Source organism: Channa argus, chromosome 6 (assembly GCF_033026475.1).
Source record: "Channa argus isolate prfri chromosome 6, Channa argus male v1.0, whole genome shotgun sequence".
In the NCBI taxonomy this organism is placed as follows: domain Eukaryota; kingdom Metazoa; phylum Chordata; class Actinopteri; order Anabantiformes; family Channidae; genus Channa; species Channa argus.
Genome location: NC_090202.1, coordinates 29,191,077 through 29,206,536, shown reverse-complemented (window position 1 = coordinate 29,206,536; position 15,460 = coordinate 29,191,077). Strand labels below are relative to the sequence as shown.

Genomic DNA, 15,460 nt, shown 5'->3' with positions numbered 1-15,460 from the left:
AGAGGAAGCAACTTTTCAAATCTGACAATTTGCTGCTTTTCCATATGAACTGTTGGTGGAACAACACACACAATGTGTTTTTTTTTTTTAAGAATAAATCAGGTAATTAGAAATTTAAACTGACTTTTAGTTGCAAGGGCTTTAGCACAAAATGTTAGTATTTTCTCCACCTCTGTAGACATTTTAATGGTTTACAAATAAATATTTTTGTGTTTGTGATTAAACAGGTTTTATCTGAACCCTTTTAAACATCTGTGTGCATCTGTCTGCAAGTTTTCACAAAATAAATAAAATAAAATAAAACCGTGGCAGTAAAAAAACGAAGTATTTAGTTTCAGTATTTAGTTTTATTTTTAATCACAATCAGCAAAAACCTTTGTGGAGACGCATTCAGGGGTGAAGGAGAAAAATGGGATATTTTAGTGCCGAGAGAGGATGATGAAAGGATGATGAAAGCTGCACACATTCAACATGTGTTCTGTGATCACAGACCTAAAAAATAAAAGTGTTTCATTATCAGGCTTAACCAGGTAACCGGGTAAGATTAACCGGGTACTGATAAAACCGATTCCTGTTACAGTTTCGATCAATAAGTCAAAATTGTGTTTTTGGTGTATTATTGACTCAGTTTAAACCACAAAAATTAAAGTTGAAGTTTTTGTTTGTCTGTCATTGCTGCAGCTCCAGAGAGCCTCACTGTTCCAAGAGTCCATTTTCTGAATCAAACAGTTTCTCAGTCAGACTCTGGATCTTTATTCCTGCTGCTTTAAAAGGTAAAAATTGAGAGTCCCAGATCCCAGCTGCAGGTAAAGGCAGCATCAAGGCCACTCAGGTGAAGTCCGCTGATTTTAATTTTTCCACATGACAAGTGCAACAGATAGAATCTGAGTCTGTGTGAGAGGATCAGGTCCTGGTCTGTTCTGCCAGGCTCCATCAGAAGGAGGTAGACTTAAAGTTTGTTCCTGGTTCCTCATGAAGGTCACTTGTTAATTTCAGCTATAAGTTCAGTTTGTTAATGAAGGTGACACCAGTTTGATTTGTAAAGTTTGATATGCCTCCATGTCTCGATGCTTGAGTATTATGATCCTCTGAATTTTCTAAACCTGACCAACCAGGAGGAGACACAGCCCATAATTATCTGCTGGTTAGATTGAGTGTAGTTGGTGAGTGAAGAATCCTTCAGAGACAGTTTCTAATGAAATATAATACAGATCTGAGATCTGATGAGGACAGTTTAGTTAAAAAACTGAGTTTAAAGTCAGAATATATTTAGAACATCTGTGTGTACCTTCTGTGTTGTTGAGCGTGATTCAGAATGAGCAGATTATTGATTCACTCTGTGAGAAGTTGATTTTTAGTAAAACTGAAACTGCTCTGAAATTTTTCAGCTTTGTTTTAATCCTGAACCACCTGCTGCATCATTTACTGGGTTTTCATCAAGTCTGGTCAATGAATGGGACTAATCACTCATCACACAGGTACTGACCAATCCTACACTCATCCCTGCTTCTGTGCACCAATTATAGCGAAGCACAGTACGTCACTGGGCCACAGGAGTTCCTATAATGAAGACACAGGATCTGCCCCAGAACTGTCATACCTGTACTCTCTGTCTTAGAAGTGCAGGTGTGCTTATGATTTGGTATTTAGTCCTCATGACATAACACCTAAACCTGCTATCAACAAAGTTTTTGTGTTACTCCTGAATCTGGTTTTCAGAGTCAACAGTCTCTTTCCCCTAAGATCAGTGCAATTTTCCTGTGATGTGGATTTAAATATAGAACTCGCCTAAGTGAATAATTGTCAATCAGAGCAGGGAATTCTGATTGGAGGATTGTTAAAGAACAGGTCTGATCCACATCAGATCCAGACAGTTGGACTTTTTTAAGGAGAAGTGAAAACCGATTCAGACAGAAACTACCTGGATGGTCCTCAGGTTTGTTTTGACCCACAAAACACATTCAGTAGTGTCCCTTCTCAGTCACACATGACTAAAATAGTCCTTCAGCATGATTCTGTCGATGAGTTCTTTATAACCAGCAGCTTGTTAAGTTACTTTCTGCAGTGTAACTAAGCACATGTACTCCAGTACTGTAGTACTAATCAGACGGCTGATCTTCAGCCTGACTGTGACATATTAAGAGGATAAAAAGAAGTTGTTTTAACATGGTTTAGACAGTTTCTATTGGGACCTTCAGGGTCCAGGTCAGACCTGCATCAAGTGGAAGACCAACAGCAGACTACAACAGCAGGTGATCATCTTGATTTGCCTAAGGGTTTGATATGCGTTTTTATCACCATATAAAATAAAAACGGGTTTTGCTCACAAAAGCAAATGAAATTTATATTATTTTGTTGGGAAATTAATATAACTTTGACCTACTGGTCTCATCTCAGCTGACAAATAAGGTCTGCCTGTGGACACTAATAAAAAGACTGAGACATAGCTGTTTATATGTCCCAGGGACACAAATATGATAGTGAAAAAGTGAAAGTGCCTTTCCTCTGATAAATGGTCTGATCTGCTTTACTTCTGCTGAACTGGCAGACATAACAAGCTCTAGCACTGGGACAGACGGGTCCTCAGGATCAGCAGCACTGTGAGTCAGTCATCTCCCAGATAGACAGTAAAATCCTCAGTCTGCAGCCTGGTGTCAGCGCTGCTTCAAAAATCTCAAATTCATGCAAAATGGGACCTAACTGTTTTTTTAAGAAGCACTTCCAGTAATGTTGCCAGAAAACAGCGTCTCAGTGACATGACGACATAATCAGGAGGAAACAAACAGATCAGCTTATTCTCAGTGTTTGGAGCTGGTTACAGGTTTTTTTTGCGGGACGAATAAAGGTTTGTCTTGGGAATAGTTTGGGATTTTTCCACTGGTCTTAACACAGCACTGAGGTGTGTTTATGTGACAGCAGGTCTACACAGAAGCCCCTAAGTGTTGTTTTAACACCAGCTGCTTTTATGTGTTTCTGCACAGAAGGAGATCTGTGGATATGTCTCCATCACGCCTGTTCTTTTGCTTAGTATGAGCAGCAGGGTCAGTTCTCATAAGGCTGAGCTGACCCTGATCTGACCAGCAGCTGCTGAATCCAAGTAAAAACACTCAGAGAAAATAAACCTCTGATATTTCAAGTCATCAGTTGAATTGCACACAAGACCTGTGTGAGAGCTGGGTGCCATGGTTTGATCAATACACCACAATTCAGGCAACAGGTGAACATAAGACAGTTGTTTTTAACAACATTAAAGTCATGTGATGAGCCGCGACCTTTAAGCCCACCTCCAAAGTCGGACTTTAAAGCCTCTGGAGTGAACTTAGTGTTTTAGCATCTGTAGCTGCTGCCATGGCAAAAACTTCCACCTGACAGTGACAACATCTTGTTTACCTGCAATGACTGACCAATCATAGCCATGTGAAAGAACAGGTGGACTTCATGCTGAAACATTGACATCCCTCAGAGCTATAGTAGCTGTTGTCCCAGTGGTAGAAGCGGTTGCCGTGGCAGTGGGTGATGGTGGCTGTACAGAGGTAGGGGGTGAGGTGGAGGGTGAGGGGGGCATGACTGCCAGAACCGAGCCGTTCTGATTGGTTGGGGCAGTGCTGGTTTGGAACAGGATCTGCTGTAATGTTCGTCTCAGGTTTGGATGCAGGCGACGCTGCGTCTGATAGAAAATCTCCACGGCAACGCTTTTCATCACTCCAGCAACCAGGTCCTCATACAGCGGCACTGTGTACATCCTAGATGTCTGCGGAGAGAAAAAAGACACGGCTGACGCGATACAAAGACACTGGCAAAGCATCATGGAAACTGTAGTGGCATCACAGCATTTTTTGTAGTATGAGTAACAGTAGATGTATTAGAATTAATACAAGTATTATTGTGTTTATCTACCTTGTACATATTCTTTGTTAGTATTGTTATACTCTGCAGTTTGTATACTATGTATTTTAGTTTCTGGGAAACTCTGAATAATCCCTCTATTATCTGTAACCACTTATGTTCAGGAGGCTGGAGCATATCCCAACTGTCATTGGGTGAGAAGCAGGGTCCACCCTGGACATGTCTCTAGTCTGTCTCAGGGCCAACTCAGCCTAACCCTTAACAAAAATGTACAAAAACATGTGGGAACTGAGGTACCACTAATGATGTAGTGAGTTACTTTAAAATGGGGTAATATTTAAATTCAGTTTCAAACTAAATACTGTGACTGAGCATCTGAAGACTGGGACAAATCTACAAAGAGTAGCACATTGGTGTATTTTATCAAGTCAGTTAACAGTGATATGCTCAACCTTTCGGTATGAGTAGTACTTACGTGTTTGTGGAGGAAGGCTCGGACTTGGGGCAGGTCGGGATAAAACGTGTTCCTCACCACCATCTGCAACCAGCGAATCTGAACTTCAGCATTCAGACCATCAAACAGAGATGAGTAACAGCCTGACAGAGTCACCATCACATCTGGGGGAACAGAGAGGAAAGGAGGATGGAAAAGTTAAAAATTACTGACAGGCAATGAAACCACCTTGTGAGCTCAGAGCTGCTGAATTCATTTAGATGAAACTTAACTGAAGCTCTTGGAACTTTATTCTAGTCCTTGGACCTGTATCACAAGGTGATAATAGGGTCTTATAATGCCATCTTTGGAAATAACTCCAGAGGATCAAATCAAAACCATCATTCAAAGTCATCATTCAGAAACTACCAGGGACAGAAGTGACTGAGTCAATGTGCTAGATAATAAAATAAACAGGACAACTAGTTTTGTTGTTTAAGCCAGATAATAGTATATTGTATTCTTCTTTCTTTACTATCAGACCGACCATTATTATAACCCTTCACTATTTTTTGAGTCTCTTTAATATTTGAGAAATATTTATAGTTGTTTTGCTACAGTTTATTCTGTCCTTATATGGTCAAATTTTTCACATATTACCAAGTTTTCTTTCATATTTTTAGGTACTACTCAGTTTCTTTCATATGGACTTGTCTTGACAGCAAAACCCAGGTTTCAAAGAACCAGGTGATAAGCAGCTTGTGAGTGTGAATGTGAGTGTTGAAGGGTTGTCTGCCTGTGTATGTCTCCCTCCGTTGGCCCCGAGACTCAGAACTTGCTTTTCTAAATTTAGTACTTAGTGATGAAACATTTAAACCCTTTTTTCTGAGTTTTAAATATCAAAAACATAATTTATCATAGTTTTACTGATAAAATGAACCCTTCCTCACACCTATCACTGAGTACCTTTATTGAGCAGCAGCAGAATTAGTAGTATTTACAGTAAAACTAGTAATAGCAGTATTTGGAGTATTACCATGTGGCAGTGGTGAGTTGTCCAGCATGCGGTCTAGAAACAGGACAATCTGAAAGGTGCTCCACGCTGAGAGGTCAAAGGTCATCAGCATCTGCAGGTCTGGAGGGTTGCTGGTCCTCCACAGGTCACACAGGTCCTGAACTGGCTGGATTAGAGCGCCCCCTGCTGACAGATCCGGCTCACACAGAGGAGGTCCACAGTCACTGAGCCAACGCTCAAACTCCAGACCTGAGACCAGGATGAGGACAAGGAAGAAATGTGTCAAAGATACTTAACCTTTCAGTCCCTAGTCCCAGTGCTTCACGCTAAAACTACATAAACACCTATTTAAATCAGAGCTTCATAAAACGAAGAGATTAAAACTAACAGATGACTTTTGTCATCGGGTAAAACATGAAAACATTTGCTGTAAACCACAGCAGTGTACTATGAAAAGAATAATTTACATATTTAAATTACATCAGAAATATGTTGTTATAACGTTAAAATTAAGTTCTCTGCTCTAAAAATAAAAGGTTTGCAATAAAAGCTGATCTGCTGTAACTTTTATTATGAGTCTATGAATAAAAATGGTTGTAATTTCTACACAGTATGTCCAAAGTTTTTGGCCAAACCCCTAATTTAAAGCATTCTGTTTAAATTCAGGTCCAGCGTTTTGGCTACAGAGACAAAATGGTGATGTCCAAATACTTATGTACGCAACTCATCTTAAGCATTAAAATCAGCTGCATAGTTCACAGCGGCTCCTCACCTTCTCTCTGAGCAACTGCAGCATCCTTCAGCTCAGGGAAATAAGTCAGGAAGAAGTCGATGAGGTCCTGAGCTACCACGCTTTTAAACTTAAACTCTGAGATATAATCCTGAAAACACACAGACAGGAGCTGATTAACACCGGGTCCAGATTGCAAACAGTCTCACTGCTGCATATTCACGTAGTGGTTTTACACAGAGTTTGGTTATGTAAAACTTCATTACTTGTGTGAGACATTCAAATAGCTTTACATGTTAGAGGAGCTCTGCAACTTAAAGAAGTAGTCAGACCCCATCATGTTTACTGTGCTTCCAGACTCTGATCAGGTTCGTCTCATTTGACCTGACAAGATGTTTTGTGTAAAACATAATAACAATCATAGATCATAGTAGGTCTTAGTATTGGGCAAATACAACCTCAGACAAACAACAATATATAAACATTTCTCACTGTGACATTGTTTAAGTAAAATGAAGCAAAAACATAAAAAAAAAAAAAAACATGTGGGCAACACTAATTACTCCCCATGACATAGTAGTTTGTAGATCAACTTTCAGCAGCTATAACTTAAAAGTAATCATTTACTGTATGACTTTATCAGTCTTTCACATAGTTGTGGAGGAATTTTGATACATTCTTCTTCACCAATTTGATTCAGTTCATTGAGGTTTTTGGTCATTCACTGATGCATGGCTGTCTTAAGTCCCCGAAACAGCATTTTAATCAACCACTGTGTTTGACAGTGCGTATAAGGGGTTTCTGCTGAAATGCTCTTTGTTTTTCACTGTGTTTCACACAAACACACACACACACACACACACACACACACACACAGACACACACACACCTCTTAAATCCTATTGAAGGAGTGAAAGCATACTGTGTGTTGCCCACGTGTTTATTTATTATGTCTTTATAACACAAAAAAAAATAAAATTTTGAACATGATTGTATGTGAGCTGTGTTAAAACCAGCTCCTGATCATTACAATTAGTCATTTAGCCGATTATTTTATACAAAATGACTTTCAAGTAAGTAGCAGACATTAGAGACAACTAGGGGTTCAGTGTCTTACCCAGGGACACTTTGACTTGTAGTCAGAAAGACTTGGGAATTGATCAGCTGACCCTGTGGTTCGTAGACAACTACTCTACCAACTGAGCTACAGCCATCGCCTGCTAATACCATAATACCTACAGTGATGCATGGTGGGGGTGGCATCTTGGTACTGGGGGAATGAAGCCAGAGAAATTCTTTGAGAAAACCTGCTACAGTGTAAAGAGACCGGAGACTGAGACAGACAAGACAACACAGGCGTGTCTTTAGGACAAGTCTCACTGTCCCTTAGTGGTACAACCAAATTAGCCCAAAGGAAATGGCAGCTCAGAGTTTTATCCAATGTGATTCTGAATCTGCTGTGTGTGTTGTGAGGATGTTTTGTGTGGTCCTCATACCCAAGTGTATGTGTGTGTGTGTGTGTGTGTGTTGACTGACCCTGAGGAAACAGTCGAAGCGTCTGAAGTCCCCACAGAGCTGAGACAGGTACGACACAAAGCAGAAACCTTTCTCATAAGTGAACAGGTTCATCAACGTGCTGGGGTTCACACCTGGACGAGGGAGCAGATAACGGTTAACTCATCAGTATGCCTGGAAATCAAACCTGTGTGTGTGTGTGTGTGTTACCTGATTCAAATTTGACCCGCAGTTTGCTGACAGGGTTGTTGTCTCCTAGAAGACGCAGCTGTCTGTGAAGGGCATCCAATCGGACAACAGTTTCCAGACAGGTGAACGCCTCACCTGTAGATGAGGACAGGAAAGTTACTGTAATACTTTTATATGGTAAATGTTCTGCACTTATATAGCACTTTTCTACCTATTGGCACTCAAAGCACTTTACACTGCTTCTTATTCACCCATTCACACTCATATTCATACACTGATGGGGGAGCTGCTATGCAGCTGGCCAACACTCATCGGGGCAACTAAGTTGTGGTTCAGTGTCTTGCTCAAGGACACTTTGACATGTGACCAGAGGAGCCGGGGATTGAACCAACAACTTTGAGATTGGTGGACAACCGCTCTACCTTCCTGCGCCACAGTCGCCCAGTGCTACTGTGTACCTTGTAGTAATCACTGCTGGTTCTGTCAAAGGAGTCATTGTTTATGTTGCCAAAAGTATGTGGACAGTCTGGAGTGAGAGACCCAAACATTTATTTTCTGCCCTATAATTTACCCTGTTACAATAAACCAGTTAAGGTTTTTAAAGAGATGTTTAAGGATAATTAAATATTTAAGTATTATTTATGAGTTACTGTATCTATGTGCTCTAACAGATGTGTTAATATTTCTGTTACTACTGGAAACTAAATAGCATGACATTCATCCCTTATTTATACTTTAAAAACATAACATTTATTAGTGAAGCTGAAAACCCAGGCATTGGAATGTTAAGGAGTTTCCACCCCATTGTTCCTTTTAACACATTAAATACAGACAAAACAGTGTTAGCAGCAAGTTCATCTGGACATTTAAGGGGAAATACCTACATTTAAAACAAAAATGCTTTTACAACTATTTTAAAGTAAATATAAAGAAGATAAAACAGAAATCATGGAGAAACCAGAGAAAAGTTGAGCTCACAGTCACAGACCCTCAGCCAGTAATAGCTGTGGTATTTTCTTGCAGTAGAGATAGATTAGATAGATTAGATACTTTATTCTTCCCAATGGGACATTCTCATCCTGGAAGTATTTTCAGTAATATTCTAACCAAAGACGTCACTATTGACAGAATAATTACAAACCCCCAATCCAGAAAAGTTCTGGTATTTCCCCTTTCATAATTTCTATAGAATTTGAAACCTGCAATTCGATTGATTTCTCCTTATTTTGAAGTTGGTCCAAAAAACATGGTTCAAAAACAGTGGGACCGGTGAAACATAAACTGCAGTTGTGTAATGCTAAAAATTAATAAGCCTTATTGTCAGCAGGTCACGATCATCATTGCTTATGAAAAAAAGCATAACAGAGAAGCTCAGTTTTTCAGAAGTAAGATGGGGAGAGGCCCCAGGGTCACTGCATCTTGTAGTGAAATAACTGCACTAGCTCAGATACACCTCTAAAAAACAATTGTCAAGTAAACGCATTTTGTCTCTGCATCTACAAACCTTAAAACTCAACCAGGAAATAGAAAACTGTTCTGTGGTCTGACAAGTCAAAACCTGCTTATAGCATGGGTCCACATATGTGAATGCTACATTAATGCTGAATGATATGTATAGGTATTGGAGCAACACCTGCTGCCATCCAGACGGAATCTTTTTCCGAGAATTTTTTTTTTATTTTAGCAACACAATGTGAGTAATGAAAGTAGTAGTAGTAGTAGTAGTACTCCTACCATAGGCCTCAGTTGTGATCCGTCTCTGTGCGTACGTTGCCAGGCCTTCGCTCAACCACATCTCCTCCCAGGTGGCATTGGTGACGGCGTTCCCAAACCAGCTGTGAGCAATTTCGTGAATTACATCAATCAACAGGAACTCGCTACTCTCCAGAATAGAGGCGATGATAAAGGTGAGACAGGGGTTCTCCATGGCAACGATGGGGAAGGAGGGGGGGAGGAACACAATGTCACACCTGAGGGACAGAGAGGGTCTTTCTATTAATGTCTTTAAAGATCAGAGTGGAAAATGACAGACTGCGGACTCACCTGCCCCACAGGTATGGTCCAAACAGCTGCTCAGCAACGCCCAGCCAACGTTCCATGCTACCCCCCAGCTTCTTTAATGCACAGGACAGCAGACAGGGCTCCGCCCACACACGACTCCTGAAAACAAGTGGTCAAAGGTCACAGCTTTTATCCTCAGTTGCGTGTCATTTCATCTATGGCTGATGAGATGACGACAGTTAAATGGTTTTCGTTTCGCTTCAGTGTCTGCGCAATGTCACCGACCTCGGGCCAACATCTACGTGCTGCAGCTCTCCGGCAACAAGCGCCACCAGGTAGGATGGTACAGGAAACTCCATTGAGAACTGAAAGAGCCGGTCCTGTTTGGAGTATGAGCTCTGGGATGCACTCATCAGAACAGTCACACCGTCTGGGACCTGGAGGAGACGAGGAGGAGATCATTATGTCTGGTTTAGTCATTGTCCTACAGCAACAACTAATCTAAAGGACAGAATTTAATCTGATTTATTCTGTAACCTGACTGAAAACACTAGATTCTGCAAAAAATGAGAATCCTTAGGTCAATATGTGTAGCCTAAAGGGAAAATGATAACAGTTTCAAATTAAATCTACAAGGGGTCAGACTACATCATGAACTATCAGCTTGTGTCTGTGTCCAGGTGTGACTGTCTGCAGGTGAGAGGTGAGATATCAGAGGTGGTTACCCACCCTGACTGTAGCGGTGTACGTGCTCTTGACTGCAGGTGTGTCGAAGCAGGGGAAGAAGGACCGATTACACACAGAGTGACCCTGGGTGAAGAGCAGAGGACGAGACTGTCCACAGGTAAGCTCTGAGTCCAGCCACCAGATCTGAGGACAGGGAGGGAGACAATCATCATGTATTATTATTATTATTATTATTATTATTATAGCTATGAATTGGAGGAAACTGCAGCCCAACTTTTTTTTTTTTTTTTTTCTTTTTTTTTTTTTTTTTTTTTTTTTTTTTATTGGTTGGTTGTCTTGCACCTGTTTTAATGTGTTCGTTATCATTGCATGTTCTACCTTACACTACTGGTAAATAAACTAAAGGTGTGTGTCTCCTCACCGCAGGCCCATCTGTGGTGGTGTAGCGGACCGTGATCTGGATCAAGTGTCCTGGTTTTACAGTTGCTGTCGGGAGGCTGATGTTGAGCGACGAGCCATAATCCGTGAATGGGTCCACCCGGTATGTGAGGGACACAGGATCCTCCTGTCCTGCCCTGGGAACCTTACAGTCTATGGAGTGAATCAGGAGGGAGGGGTGGGAGTCCAGGACCAGGGTGTTGACCCCTGGCTGTGTTGGGACCAGGTCCAGGACAAGCCAGCCGCCCATCTCCTTCACAGCAAAATTCAGACGCAGGTCCAGGTGGAAGTGTCGCAGCTGGAAGCATCTGAAGTTAGAAGCCGAGGCCACGTCCACCAGGGGGCACCGCGGGGACCCAGGACCTGGAAGTGCTGAAGACCGGCCAGATTCCCCCACGCACCGGGCCCCAGAGACCGACAAAGACTTACGGCAGCAGCATAGTGATGTGGGAGTCTGGTGGATCTCTGCCATCATGAGCCACTTAGACCTGGACTAACTGCATCCAACAAAAGCCTGAGACTCTTCAAACCTGAGAGCCAACTTTCTTTACAATGACAGGAAAGACAAGATCAGACTACATTTAAAACCAGATCTAAACCAGAGATAGTCTCGAGTCTAACAAAACCAGAAATGATCTAGAACTAATGGTCCAGAGTCTAAACGTGGACCCACACCCAAACCAGGATAGACTACATGTATAATCAGTTAAACACTGGCCTAGGTTAGGCAGTTTAAAAGTCCACGTAGCCAAACTCAACCGAGTTTTTAATGAGAAACTGCTCAACCTGGTCTGGGCACATTTAAAAGTCCCTTAAACAAACGTCTACTTTAACCCATTCAATAAACCTATACTGAACACTAGTAAGGACACTTAAAGGTACTGGGTTTAATTAGAGCCCAGTAAAGCCAGTAGTCAACGGGATCAGCCAAAAAGAACAAAAACAACAACAACAAAAAAAAGGCAGTAGTCAACACATTTATCCCCAGTCTAACCAGTCTGATGTAGCTCAGGACTTAAGTTAAACTCAATAAAAACAACAAAAAATTGATTTACCTACATTCCAAACCCCATTAGAGAAAACTCCCATTTAAGTTTTATTTGAAGAAGTGAACCCGAACCAGGCCAAACCAAATCCACACATTTACTGAATTAAAGTCTAAGTGAACTTAAAACATGTTACAAAGTCAGAAAATACATCTGAATCAAGAACGGGTTCAACCTTGGAAAGTCACGATTTCAGGCTCAGCTTCGGCTCGTTTAAAGTCACTTTAGCCAAACTCAAACTACATTTTAGCTCAGTTCCAGCTGTTAGCTGCTCGGTTAATTAGCACCTTTAGCTATTAAACTAAACCAGGTTTTAAAAAACAGACACTTTATCAAATGAGGGTGGAGTCAACACAGCGCCAACTAGTTTAACTAACCTGGTTAGCAGAACCGGCTAATTAGCAGTTAACTAATTAGCATTAGCACCAGAAACCTCATTTTTACCGGTTTTAAAGAAGCACAGTCTATGTAAAATCCATCAGGAGCCGAAGCAGAAAAAACAGCCAAACACCGGCTGCTCCTGACAACTCAGACCGAGTCCGGGCTCCTTTTCCCCGTCACTGACTCCAGATCCTCCTGGCGGGTTGGGTGTTAGCTGGTGGCGCTCTGCGAGTGTCCGTTTCCAAAGACAAAGAAAAATAGAATTTAGTGCAATGCAGAGACAAGAGGACAACAGAGGAGAAACGAGAGGACACAAGCAGGTCCACTCCGGACAAACAGGAAGTAACAACAGCAGGAAAAAGTTTCTACAGACCGGAAGGGGGCGCTGCAGAACCGGGGGTCAAAGGTCACGTGAGTAATTCATTATTTAAATTAGTTATTATGAATTCAATAAAAGTACTTTATACTCTGTAGAGATATACGTGCTATATTTCCTTGTAGATAGTGTATATGCTCTTTCCTAATTTCCTAAAAGTAATTTTACAGTACTTCCTCAGTAAAGTTTGAAGTAGTTGTAATGTTACTTTTATCTTACATCTTGATACAGTACTGATTTTTTCTGACTCTCTCAACTTAGATCTTCAAACATTTGTACTTTTTCTCTTCGTGTACAACATCCATTATCGGGAGCGCAGTCAACTGAAAAGTAGTAAACAGATCTGCTGCAGTACTCGTCAACAAAACTGCTTCTGTCTTTTCCAGAAAACGTTTGTGTTCACGCTTTAACAACTGATTCACTTCAGTGATTTTAAAGAGCAAAAAATCTCAGACTACATCCACACAAAAGCTAATGAGAACCATAAAATTTAATAAACAAAAAATTATCAGTTTTTACTTCTATCCTTCTGGGCCAAATGAATACACGCAGTAAAGACTAACAGTAAATGTAGTAGTTAAAGCAGCAGCAGCAGGAATAAACCTTGCTAAATGGGTCTGTTACTGAAGTTGCTCCTGTGCTCGGGTACACCTGGTTATTAAATATTCCCTCAGAGACAAAGTAAAAGTTATTCTGAGGGGACAAAGTACTTAATGATATATTTGAAGTACACAAACTGTAGAAATACTCCCTGAAAGTACTTAGCACTGTAGCATGACAATCTCAATTTTTCTATTCTCACATTTTCATTCTTCTGGCATTTAATCTCTTCTTTTTTCTGCCATTATTCACATAGCAGTGTTCAGTGTAAACGTGAACACAGTCACCTTAAAGTATTGGAACAACAATGTTAGTGCTGTTCACTGAAAACATTTGTGTTCAAGATGGATATGAAACAAGTTCTGACTGTCAGCTGTTAGTTTACACCTAGATATATTAATCTTGCAGCCCCCTGCCGAAATTCACTCTCTGATTTCTGCCTGACCGGGCAGTTCCAAATATTATAGAAACTCTCACAAAATCAAATGTTGTAAGCTGCAACAATGTGTGAAATCCTGGAGAGACTGAATGCAGAACGTAGCCTTTATTAAATCAGATCAGCAAAATTATTGGACAGGTCACCTGGTTACCCAGGTGTGTGAGAGCTGATCATTAATTATCCCAAAGGGAAATTTGTGTTGCAGGAGCTGTTAAACAGAACATTAGACATGAATACAGCTGAATATAATAAACACAAAACATTGCTGATATAACATTCAAATAGATGTAAGGTGCAGTACTGCTCTGTATAATATTAGTGAAGAATGTGAAAAAACAAACATCGTGTGAGACCTGTAAAAAAACAACAACATAAGATTCATCAACAACCTCCACAAAGTAGAGCTGAAGTTTTATAATCCACAAACAGAAGAAAACAGTAGGAGCAGAAAAACACGTGAGAGAGAAACTTTCCTACAAATGCAAAATGCCTGTTTATGGTGACCAAATGCTGCTTTCAAACCTCAGCAGACCATCTGTCTGCAGTGTCTTAAAACCAGAGCTTCAGCAGGAAGCTGTCCCAGCAATGAACATGTGGGAGATGAGTAGTCTCAGAGACTTGCTAATGAGATTCCTGACCACTGTGTATTCACCTGTATGTATGTTTTGTAAGGTTGATTTGCATTGAGTCATTCCTTGGTCCTTTTGTGTGAATTCAGCTGCTGACCTGAGTGGTTAAAAGACACCATAACCTGTAAACCTTTTCAATCTGATTTGGCCCACTCGTGAGTGTAGTTCTGCTCTGTGTGTGTGTTTCTCCCTCTTGCTGATTGAACCAAGACTGTGAGCTGCCTTTTGCCTCCTAAACTTGCCTTACAGTTTTTGCCACGACAACATGCATGCGGCAGATTGGAGGAGAGAGGAAAGGAGGAAGCCTGGTTGTCTACATCAACAACCGGTGGTGTCATACTATTCATGTTACTGTGAATGAAAGACTCTGTTGAGAGTTCTCACACGCCATTATGATCGCCATCTATATTCCTCCCTTCACCTCCACCACAGATGTCATACAATCAGTCACAGCCAGACCCCAGACCCGACATCCTGACACCTCTTTAAGATCTCAGGTGACTTTAATCATGCAATCCTCTCCAAGACCCTCCCCACCATCACCCAGTATGCGGATTGTCATACCAGGGGGGAGAAGACACTGGACCTGATTTATTCAAATGTTAAAGAGGCCTACAGCTTAATGACCATCTCAGGAGAGCAGCTGAGGAGGGAGCTATGCAGGCTTCACCCCACAAAGACTGCCCCAAAGTCCTATTTATCAGTGGTGGACAGTTTTGTTAACTGGTGTGAGCACAATCATCTTCAGCTCAACATCAGCAAAGCAAGGAACTGGTGGTGGACTTCAGGAGGTTTGGGACTCCTGTTAGTCCTCTTTTCATACCGGGAGAGGGGTTTGAAGTAACTTCAGAGTATAAATACCTGGGTGTCCACCTTGACAATAAACTGGACTGGTCAGTTAATTCAGCATCAATCTACAGGAAAACAGAGAGCAGGCTGTATTATAAGGAGACTAAGATCATTCAACATCTGCAGCATGGTGCTGCAGATGTTGAATGATCTTAGTCTCTGGCGCTGTGTTTTATGAGTCTGTGGTAGCCAGCTCCATCTTCTATGCTGTGGTTTGCTGGGGCAGCAACATGAACAGACTGGACAAACTAATAAGGAGAGAGACCCTGGACCCTCTGGATGTTGT

At 41.3% G+C, this 15,460-nt stretch overlaps 1 protein-coding gene across 3 annotated transcripts; it reads right to left on the bottom strand.

Annotated features, from left to right (window-relative positions):
- Positions 1–327: 327 nt before the first annotated feature.
- Positions 328–12,644, bottom strand: rnpepl1 (arginyl aminopeptidase like 1). 3 transcript variants are annotated; one of them, XM_067506215.1, is made up of 12 exons: positions 12,278–12,644; positions 10,838–11,399; positions 10,459–10,599; positions 10,015–10,166; positions 9,772–9,888; positions 9,463–9,698; positions 7,750–7,863; positions 7,561–7,673; positions 6,067–6,175; positions 5,316–5,543; positions 4,322–4,464; positions 328–3,751 (listed from the first exon to the last, which is right to left on the bottom strand). In XM_067506215.1, the coding sequence occupies exons 2-12, from the start codon at positions 11,327–11,329 to the stop codon at positions 3,437–3,439; spliced, it is 2,160 nt and encodes a 719-aa protein (XP_067362316.1). In that variant the 5' UTR covers positions 11,330–11,399; positions 12,278–12,644; the 3' UTR covers positions 328–3,436. The 3 variants fall into 3 exon arrangements, with proteins under 3 accessions (XP_067362316.1, XP_067362317.1, XP_067362315.1); XM_067506216.1 differs by having other exon boundaries at positions 12,345–12,644; XM_067506214.1 differs by having other exon boundaries at positions 10,838–12,644.
- Between the last annotated feature and the right edge of the window lie 2,816 nt (positions 12,645–15,460).

Excerpts from the sequence above, each read along its gene's own strand:
- rnpepl1 (XM_067506214.1), bottom strand. The coding sequence starts at position 11,329 with ATGATGGCAGAGATCCACCAGACTCCCACATCACTATGCTGCTGCCGT. Across the intron at positions 10,167-10,458 it reads CGTACACCGCTACAGTCAGG|GTCCCAGACGGTGTGACTGT; the intron begins GTGGGTAACCAC and ends CGTCTCCTCCAG. Across the intron at positions 7,864-9,462 it reads GATCACAACTGAGGCCTATG|GTGAGGCGTTCACCTGTCTG; the intron begins GTAGGAGTACTA and ends CCTCATCTACAG.